A 10284-nucleotide genomic window follows, 5' to 3' on the forward strand; every position below is an offset into this window, starting at 1 on the left:
TCTTAATATACCCTTACTGGGTTGGAAGCTATATTTATTAAAGTTATATACTAGCCATACTAGTGCATCTTTAACTATATTTATAAGTAGATTATACTAGTGTGCTAGCAACCCTATATCTTTAGCTTAGATATACCTTAATTCCTTTATCTTTTACTTTATTAGACCTAGTTTTAGGTATACTAAAAGATGTTTCTTAAAGTAATATATCTATATCTTACTAATCTATTAGTTAGGCTTACTAGTATATATAAGTACCTAATTTATCTATACTTCTAGTATTCTAGGAGTTACTAATATATTTAAAATATATATATAGACTAATTAGAGGTATAAAGCTTCCTTCTAATACCTCTTAAGAACTTTATTAACTAATTTCTAAGTTATATAAGGTTATCTACCCTTTTTAATACAGTTATATAAGGTTGTATAAGGAACACTATATTTATATATAATCTTAGTAATATTTAGTTTTTCTTAGGCCTAAACAGCTTCACAGGCCTTAAGGAGGGAAGATTTATTAAATTTAGTAGATTTAGGCATGTTATATAGTTAGAATAGCTTTAAGAAGTCAAAATATTAAAAATTAGTGATTATAGTATGGTTAGTGATTACAGTGTGGTGCACCTACACTAGGAAGTGGGGTGGGTAAATGAAGGCACAGATATAGAGCCATGGGGTGTTAATACTGCATGTCGTAAGGACCAGGGCTTTGACATGGTCGGGCATACCGTAGCGCATAGGATGACAGATCAGACACCGCCAAATCTGAGATCTAGCAGAATGGACAAGATGTAGGGAACGGAGTACTCCGTACAGAGAAAGATAATATTCCCTATTCTTCCATGGGTGTTCTAGATCAGGTGATAGTGAGAGTGAGACAGTATACTAGTATTTGTGGAGAGTGGACGGTGAGACAGGGGATGTGGCTATTGATTTCCATGATTCGATTCTATTGTTGGGTTCTGTTTGGCATGGATGGGACCAAAGAGATGAAGAGGCAGTAGGGAGGTAAATTTAGCAACCAGACGTATCTACTCCGTACTACAGTACTACTCCGTAGACTAGGTGCCAGACTATGGATACTTTGTACTCCATAGACCGCGAGGACTGTTCGCCGCGGGCATGAAGCCAAGAGATTGAGACAGGGATTGGGAGGACGGGACTGATCAGACTACCGGCTGAACTTGCTGAACTCTGAAGTCCAGCTGGATTTGGGACAGGCACAGATACGGAGGGAGTGTGTTACCTGGTACATTTCCTAGGGGTGTGTCTCTGTGATTGCTGTGGATTGCTGTGGATTGCTGTGGTGGAGATAATATCGAGTCAGTACTGCAGTATGGATAAATTGCGTATTGATATCAGGTTGAAAATCCTGTCAAGGTCCTATGCATCGATCCCAGCTCAGGCATGTTAACCTAGACAGATAGATAGATGGATAGGAGTGAAGTTACAGCCGTCGACCTGAAGCTGAAGGTGACGAGGTCTGTGGGGCAAACAGATTGCGATACGGAGTACCATAGATTTGTTGAACCCTGAAAAGGGGGAGCTGGAGCTGGGAGCTTGATAGCTGGCTGAGGTCTAGAATCTACCGCAGATACCGAGTTCAGCCTGTTTAAGGTCGCTGTAGGGTCAGATGACAGACAGAGAACCCTGAGGCTCTTACCAATTACAATAACTGGAATGGATGACTCGAAGCTTCTCTCATACTTTGCGATGGTTGACATGTTCGAGATTCTCATCAGTTCTGGATGCAGAGATAGAGACCTTAGGCAGAAAATGCTTCTAAGAATAACCGGGAAAATGCTAGCGGTGTACAGGGAACCTCGAATGTACAGTACCGTACCATACATTTCAGGACTGACACCCCTGACACTCAAATATCGCAGCTTGATTCAACCAATCAAAGCACAGGACTCGTCCATTCCTGTCTGCTGTACTGGGAAACGGACAGATTCCGTACAGTGTCTTACCTTACCTGTACCTCTACCCCCACTGGGAGGGAAATAAAACATCGTCATCGTCCCGACTCCTAGTAAGTAGTAGTACTACCTTAGTGATAATATTGACCATAATAAGAGCTGGACCAAGTTGGCAGCAAGCTTGACCGATTCTTGTATTAATATTAGCTACCATCATCCCTCTTGTTCTCTCCTCTTCTCTCTTGTTTCTCTCTTCTCTCTCTGTCTATCTCTCTATCTACCTGTCTACCTGTCTACTAGAAACATGTACGTGTTCCCTGTCTTTCCCAAGGTACCTTACCTTACCTACCCCTACCCCTCCCCATTGCACCAATTGTTACCTGCTTGCTGTGTTGCCAATGACGGCAGCTTGTCGACATCCTGCTGCCCCTCTCCCTCTCCCTGTCCCTCTCCCTCTCCCTGTCCCTCTCCCTCTCCCTGTCCCTCTCCCTCTCCCTGTCCCTCTCCCTCTGTCACCCCCCAAGACAATCGATCGACACTCTCCCGTGGCAATTCTGTCTAGAGTCTGAACAAACCCCTCCTGATCCTCTTTCATACCGGTTTTCCCACTTAAATCAAGCTTCGTGTCCTCCTTTTTTTTCGATCCTTTCGACCCTTCCCCCTCAACGACTGTCGTCACTAACTCGGCCTGCTTGGATACTTAGTGAGCGGACTTTGACCACATCCATCAGCTCTGTTTTCTTTCGAGTGGATATCTACATCTTCACTTTCCTACTTCTCGAATTCACCCGCCAGATAATCTCTCACAATGGCAGCAAAAGCTTTGCCTACCCACCTCAGAGCCCCTGCCAACGAGGCCTCCAACAATGGCTCGTTCGGAAAGCATCACGCAAAGTCTCAGTCTCACATGGTAAGTTGCATTTCCACCGGTCGCAGATCAGGACGGGTGGTCGACAGCTTTCCGAGTGCTCTAGAATTGCAATACAGTTTGTGTTGGAAGGAGCTGCTGGAGAGCTGGGCTTGCCTAGTTTCAGCCACAGCCTGCAGTACATAAATCCCTCACCTGTCTTTCCCTCTACTTGTGGCAGTTCATGCATTGTTTACCCCAACAAGCTCTCGTTCTGTATCCTTGCCCCATTCTATCAGTTTTGCTTCAACCATTATCCCCCTATTATTTTCAATTTGATTGCTGCAGCGATCACATACCAACATGCCTCTCTTTTCTTCTTCCACCAAACTGACGCATTCCCCTCGTGCTCAGGCCTTCGAGAATGCCTCCACCAGCGTTGCTGCCTCTCAGATGCGTAATGCTCTGAACGCCCTCGCCGAGACTGTTCCCGACCCCAACGAGAAGAAGCGCTTCGAGGCCGAGATGGACAACTTCTTCGCTCTCTTCCGCAGATTCCTCAACGACAAGGCCAAGGGCAATGTTGTCAACTGGGACCGCATCAACCCTCCTCAGCCCAATCAGGTCATCGACTACAGCGAGCTGGGCACCGAGGCCTCGGTGGAGTTCCTGAACAAGCTGGCCGTCGTCAAGCTCAACGGCGGTCTCGGTACCTCCATGGGCTGCGTGGGCCCCAAGTCCGTCATTGAAGTCCGTGAGGGCATGTCCTTCTTGGATTTGTCCGTTCGTCAGATTGAACACCTGAACCGCACCTACAACGTCAACGTGCCCTTCGTTCTGATGAACTCGTTCAACACCGACCAGGACACCCAGTCCATCATCAAGAAGTACCAAGGCCACAACGTCGACATCATCACCTTCAACCAGTCCCGCTACCCTCGCATCATCAAGGACTCTCTCCTCCCCGCCCCCAAGAGCTTTGACGCTCCTCTGCAGGACTGGTACCCTCCCGGTCACGGTGACGTTTTCGAGTCGCTGTACAACTCGGGCACTCTGGACAAGCTGCTCGAGCGTGGTGTCGAGTACATCTTCCTGTCCAATGCCGACAACCTGGGTGCCGTTGTCGATCTCCGGATCTTGCAGCACATGGCTGACACCAAGGCCGAGTACATCATGGAGTTGACCGACAAGACCAAGGCCGACGTCAAGGGTGGTACCATCATTGACTACGAGGGCAAGGCCCGCCTGCTCGAAATCGCGCAAGTGCCCAAGGAGCACGTCAACGAGTTCAAGTCCATCAAGAAGTTCAAGTACTTCAACACCAACAACATCTGGATGAGCCTCCGCGCCGTCAAGCGTGTCGTCGAGGAGAACGAGTTGGAGATGGAGATCATTGCCAACGAGAAGTCCATCCCCGCCGACAAGAAGGGCGAGGCCGACCAGGCCATCTACCAGCTGGAGACCGCCGTCGGTGCGGCCATCCGCCACTTCAAGAACGCTCACGGTGTCAACGTTCCCCGTCGCCGTTTCCTGCCCGTCAAGACTTGCTCCGATCTCTTGCTGGTCAAGTCGGATCTCTACCGTCTTGAACACGGTCAGCTCGTCATGGACCCCAACCGCTTCGGCGGTGTCCCCGTCATCAAGCTGGGATCCGACTTCAAGAAGGTGTCGGACTTCCAGAAGCGCATCCCCAGCATTCCTCGCATCGTCGAGCTGGATCACCTCACCATTACCGGTGCTGTCAACCTCGGCCGCAATGTCACCCTGAAGGGAACCGTCATCATTGTCGCGACCGAGGGCAGCACGATCGACATCCCCCCTGGCTCGGTCCTGGAGAACTGTGTGGTCCAGGGCAGCTTGAGAATCCTGGAGCACTAGATGAAACGAGTTTCATTGCATCTCTTCTACCCTTAGTCATTTTTAATTCGGGGCTCGCCTTGTCCGGTTGCCGCCATCGTTGGTGGGGCAGATGCGTCGGACAGAGTGGGTTAATAGAACAGTGTTAGAAGCGGGTTGACTTCTCCGGGTATTTTGTGGTTGTTCTTCGAGATGTGTGTTTTGACTGAATGCCAGGAAAGCACATTTGCCTACGCATGGTTCTTGTGGTGTGCAGCAAAAACTTGTTTGGCCGTGCAGCATTTCGTCTATGTTCTTCTCTTCTTACTGTTATTTAATTGTGTCGCTTGTGAAGCCACTCCTGGTTGAATGGAGTTTCTGAGCGAGGGTGAATTTCACCGAGGACTATCTCTTACTTGTGTCGTCCGCTAGCTGGACATCATAATGGCAAATCAAAACTTGCACATTTTAGTCTCAATGTGTAGCGAAGACCATGACCTTGCTATCTATAGGCTTTCTTTGGTGTAGTCTACCTCTAGTCTTAAGGGAATCTCTACGACCAACAAAGATGGCACAAAGTGCTCCAACGAAGAGGCGTAGGAAATGGATCCCGAATGACTGCAAGCTTGGGCGATATGGTCTTCCCATGGTTCCTCGGAATCGAGTTCCTGGTGCTCGTTCACGTCGTCGTCCGTACGTCATGTGCAGGCGAACGCAGGCAAACTGATTATCGCTTTCTCCTATGTCGACAATGGCCGCATACTCTGGCTCAGTGAGACCCAGAAAACGTTCGTTTCTGACACTGCATCTTGTAGTCTTACCCTTGTCAACCCATGCCTCGACATGAATGATCCACCCGCATCATTTCGCCCGATCGTCCCAGGCGCTGTGCCGACCTCGCCGACATCAGATAGTCCCCCCAAGGTAAGCCAAGGGTCGCCACCGAGCCCATGGAAGAAACGAGTCTCGACGGCATGTTTGGCATGCAAGAAGTCCAAGCGCAAGGTAAGTCTATCCCCCCATCCCACTCGAGGCCCGTATCATCATGCGCAGGCAGGCTGACCTGTACGAACAGTGCTCCGGCGTGCCCCCCTGCGACAACTGCCGCGCCTTCAAGCGCGTCTGCATCTTCGACGAATCGCTCGACCAGCGCCGGCGCGTCGCGCAGAAACGCACGGCCGAGGAACTGAATTTCCACCGGGACATGCTGAACGATCTCTTCCGGGTGGTGCGGTCCGCGGACGAGACGCACGCGCTCAAGCTGCTGGAGATCATCCGCAAGAACGCGACGGCGGAGGAGATCCGCGCGTTCATCGACGAGACACTCCTCCGGATGGAGGGGCCCGATGCGGAGGGCACAAGCAGCGGCGGCGGCGCCGCGGAGGCGGTGCAGAAGCTCGAGGAGGTGCGGCGGACCATCGACGTCGAGGGCGCGGGCCCGTCGTTCCGGCGCAAGGTCATGGACATCCATTATCTGTGTGACGAGGCGCCGTGCAGTGTGCCTGCGAAGCCGTGGACGAGCGTCACCGAGGATGCGGATCTCGTCTCGCATCTGGTCTCGCTGTATTTCACGTGGGACTATCCGTTCCATGCGTTTCTGGACCGGGATGTCTTCCTGGCGCATATGGCGCGTGGGCGGCCGGACTCGGACTTTTGTAGTCCGTTTCTGGTGAATGCGTTGTTGGCGAATGCTTGTGTGAGTTTGTTTTCTTTCTTTCGTGGTCTGTTTGGAGATGGTTGACGGGAGTTGAGTAGCATTTCTCCGAGTTCTCCGAGGCGTACGTCGTGCCGGGCGACTTGGTGACCAAGGGCGCGGATTTCTTGTCGGAAGCGGAGCGTCTGAGAGAGGAGGATACGGGGAAACTCAGCCTGGCGTATCTTCAGGGGACGTTGCTGTTGTATGAGAGGTGTGTTCCCCTGTCGGCATCGGACTTCTCGTGCTCTGCTGATGCTGTAGATACTCCATCTCCGGGAACGACGACCTCGGATACATCATGCTGCATCAGGCCATCCGAGCCGGCGAGTCTCTTGGTCTCTTTGGTCCTAAATGCTTGAAGTTCGACCCGACCACGCCGGAGATGGATGTCTCCATCAAGCGGACTGCTTGGGGGTTGTTTCATATCGACACGTAAGTGTTCGACCTCTGACCCCGGGGGCAAATTCTCACATGAATAGGGTGGTGCATACGGGTTTCCTCAGGCCGAGTCTTATAGACAAAGTCAACGTGGACCGGATAGGGAGAGTGGACGACAAAGCCAGCCTGTGGACGCCGTATCCGTCTCACCGAGCGGCACGACCAGCCTACCTCAACCAGTATTTTGACGAGTCGTGCAATCTCTGCGAGATCGCGCGCGACATCTCCAGGGTCTTGTTCGCCGACGACCAGAGCAATGCGTCGGCAGCGTATCGGCGCCAGACAAAGGACGACCTGTACGAGCGGCTGCGTCGGTGGCATAACGCGTTACCGGACGTCTTTGATCCCGGACGACGGCCACCGCCGCATGTCATCCTGCTGAGGTGGGTGTTCTCCTCTGCCGGGACGACCATGGCTGACTGTCGACAGGATGCGATACTTTACCCTGGTGATCAATCTGTTCTCGTGCAGTTCCGAAGATGACACCTCGAGCGCCGCTTCGGATGCGCCCAAGACCCCCGAGAGCCCGCCGCGACAGAGCCCGATCAGCAAATACAACGCCTGGGAGATCACGCAGTCGGCCGCCCGCGGCATCTCCTCTCTGACGCGGCTGCATCGGCGCGAGTACGGCATGAGCCGGGCGCATCACTTCGCCATGTACGCGATAAATCTGGCCTTGTTCGCGATGCTGGAGCAGGAGTCCTTCGATGTTCTGGACTCGGACTTTCTGTCGCTCGCCAGCTCCTTTTCGATCGTTGCCAGTCGGTCGTATCTCGGTCGGAGCCTGTTTCATCTTTTCCGACAGTCGGTCCGGGCCAAGTCGCAGGGCAGTCGGATTCGCCAGTCGAGTACGGTCTCGGACGAGCTCAAGAATCTCTTTGATGAGGAGGCGCCGATGACGGAGCAGACGCGGTGGAACGAGTACGCCGAGGGGCTGCAGAAGCTGAACGAGGATGAGCGGTACCATGGGGCGGGCGAGGGGGAACATGGGCTACAGGATTATCCGGGACTGGGACTCTTCGATATGCTGGATCGCTACGAGAGCCTGAGTTTAGGCAAGGATGAGATCGTCCCTGAGCGACGCAAACCGAGTGAGTGTTGATGGGTGTTGACACATCACGACGAAGGTGAGCCAGGGTCGCAGCATCATGGGAAAATAAATGAAATCATTATTATTGGGCGCCAGCGACGATCACAAAAGCAACCAGAATCACCGACTAATTGTATGCATCTACCCAAGGTACTTCTCCGCCCTTTGACGTCAAAGGACGATCATCCCGAGTGTGTGTTCTGTGGATGACCCACCACGCGAGCTGTGGCGACGCTCTTATGAGTTCATCCTCCTCTGCGCGACATTCGACTAGTAGTACTCGCGAGAATCTCGCTATTCTTTTCAGATTGTCCGAAACAAGCGACCTCTCCCTGAATACATTACATATCCATGTCCTCATCGATGTATCCGCCATGGAAGACCTTCCCGACATCTATCCCACTGTCGAACTGAACCACAACGAGAGCAACGGCGTCAGCTTTGAACCCGACCAGCTCGCTCCGAATGGACTCTCATCCGGTTTACACTGGCACGGGTTGCCCTTGAGCCCTGGCACACCGCAATCTGGCTACTATCTGTCCTACAATCTCAACCATTACGACACGCCACATCCTTATCCGCACCAGTCCTCCACCTCGTCGTCCGGGAGGGACGCTCCGGGCGCAGCTGTAGCCAAGGTAGCTATCCCGCGAGCTGCGCCGTACAGCATCCATTCCCAGCGTCGCCGGTCGGCGCGAGCCTGCGAGCCTTGCAGACAGCGCAAGATCAAGTGCGACGGCAATAAGCCTATCTGCAAACAATGCCACGAGCACAATGTCACCTGTTCCTATCTGGATGTGAAGCGGGTGCGCGATCAGAAACAGTTGGAGGTTTTGTCGAAGCGAGTCGACCGGTATGAGAGGTTACTGCGGGATTTGGAGACGGAGGTGGACGCGAACGCTGCGCGACGGATTCGGAGGACTTTGAAGGTTCGTCCTCTTGTTTTTTTGCTTTTGCAGTTGGAACGTGCTGACGATCGTAGACTTCCAGCCAGCAAGGATCAGGCGACAACGACAATGACGGCGCGGTATCGGACAGTTCCAGCTCGTCCGTCGGGTCGCTCAACGCAATCGATCTGGTCGAAGAGGATCTGAACCGAAGCCACAAGACGCGAGCGACAGGGTACTTTGGGAAAAACTCCGAGGTGTCCTGGATGCAGAAGCTGGAGGACGAGGCCGAGAATCGCAGTCGCATGTTCGACGACTCCGAGACCCAGAGTGCCGAAGAGCAGCCCCCGCCGCAGCAGAAGAACGATGTCCCCATCGCGACGATGAGCTACCACCTCGATGATCTGAGCATCCCGCTCATGGACGATGTCGACCCCTATGCCTTACCGCCGAAGGAGCTGGCGGACCGGTTCTTCGCGGCGTACATGGACTCGGTGCATCCGGCGTTCGAGGTGATTCGGAAGACCATTTTTGTGAATCAGTACCGGCAGTTCTTCAGTCAACCGTCCAAGCCTCCGCGCCGATGGCTGGCCATCTTGAACATGATCTTTGCCTTGGGTTGCCGGTATTGCCACTTGCTGAATCATGGAGTGGGCGTTGCCGGCGACGAGGACTGGGACGACATCATCTACTTCAACCGCGCGCGGAAACTGTGTCTGGGCGAGAGTGTGCTTTTCGAACATACAGATCTGCAGCAGATCCAGGTGGAGATACTGGTGGCTCTATATCTGCTGACCTTGGGACAAATCAACCGGTGGGTCTCAAACAGTATCAAAGCCAAACATCATAGCTAACCTCTCAGTGCCTCCAACTTTGCCAGCATGGCCTTCCGCTCGGCCCTGTCGCTAGGAATCAACCTGCGGTTCGAGGACGAACGCACGCATCACGCGTCCAAGGAAGCCCGGGGCCGGCTCTGGTGGTCCATCTACCTGATCGAGCACCTCCTGACGGCCACGACGGGGCGCGCCTCCTGCGTTGGCGAGGGCCTCAGCGCCGCGCCGCTCCCAATCCCTTTCGAGGAAGAAAACTTCGACAAACCCGAGGTCCTCCGCCTCTTCCAGAACCCGTCGCTCCGAAAAAGCCAGCTCAAGCTCACCCTCTTCGAAACCGACGAGGAAGCCCAGTCGACAGCGCAGTGGCTCGCCACCTGCGAACCCAGCCCCTCGCTCTTCTTCCACTGTCTCGTCGACCTCGGCACCATCACCCAGGCCGTCATCAACAAGGTCTACAGCATCCAAGGCCTCCGCGACACCGCCAGCCAACTCGAACAGCGCGTGCGCAAATACTCCGCGAACCTGGACACCTGGCTCGCCAAGTTACCCCCGGCATACCGCTTCACCGCGCACCCGCACCCGCACGGCACCCTCCACCTCCCAGACGACGCCTTCATGCGCGAACGCGTCTGCCTCGCCATCGCATACTACAGCGCCCGCATCACCATCAGCCGACCCTGCCTCACCCATTCACACCCCAAGTCCTCCTCCAAGGAGCCTAACCCCAACCCCAAC

General features: G+C 53.3%; 2 protein-coding genes across 2 annotated transcripts; both read left to right on the plus strand.

Moving 5' to 3' along the window:
- Positions 1 to 3132: 3132 nt before the first annotated feature.
- On the plus strand, positions 3133 to 4647 carry ugp1 (UTP glucose-1-phosphate uridylyltransferase; the record flags this gene model as incomplete). Its single annotated transcript, XM_026760370.1, has 1 exon — positions 3133 to 4647. The coding sequence occupies one exon, from the start codon at positions 3133 to 3135 to the stop codon at positions 4645 to 4647; it is 1515 nt and encodes a 504-aa protein (XP_026612897.1).
- An 801-nt stretch (positions 4648 to 5448) lies between these two features.
- CDV56_106880 (uncharacterized protein) lies at positions 5449 to 9530 on the plus strand (the record flags this gene model as incomplete). Its single annotated transcript, XM_026760499.1, has 8 exons — positions 5449 to 5610; positions 5681 to 6301; positions 6361 to 6512; positions 6563 to 6733; positions 6781 to 7122; positions 7169 to 7830; positions 7980 to 8758; positions 8812 to 9530. Coding segments are annotated over 8 exons (3608 nt in total), but the record flags the coding sequence as incomplete, so codon positions are not given.
- Positions 9531 to 10284: the final 754 nt, after the last annotated feature.

Source organism: Aspergillus thermomutatus (genome assembly GCF_002237265.1).
Source record: "Aspergillus thermomutatus strain HMR AF 39 chromosome Unknown NODE_151, whole genome shotgun sequence".
In the NCBI taxonomy this organism is placed as follows: Eukaryota; Fungi; Ascomycota; class Eurotiomycetes; order Eurotiales; family Aspergillaceae; genus Aspergillus; species Aspergillus thermomutatus.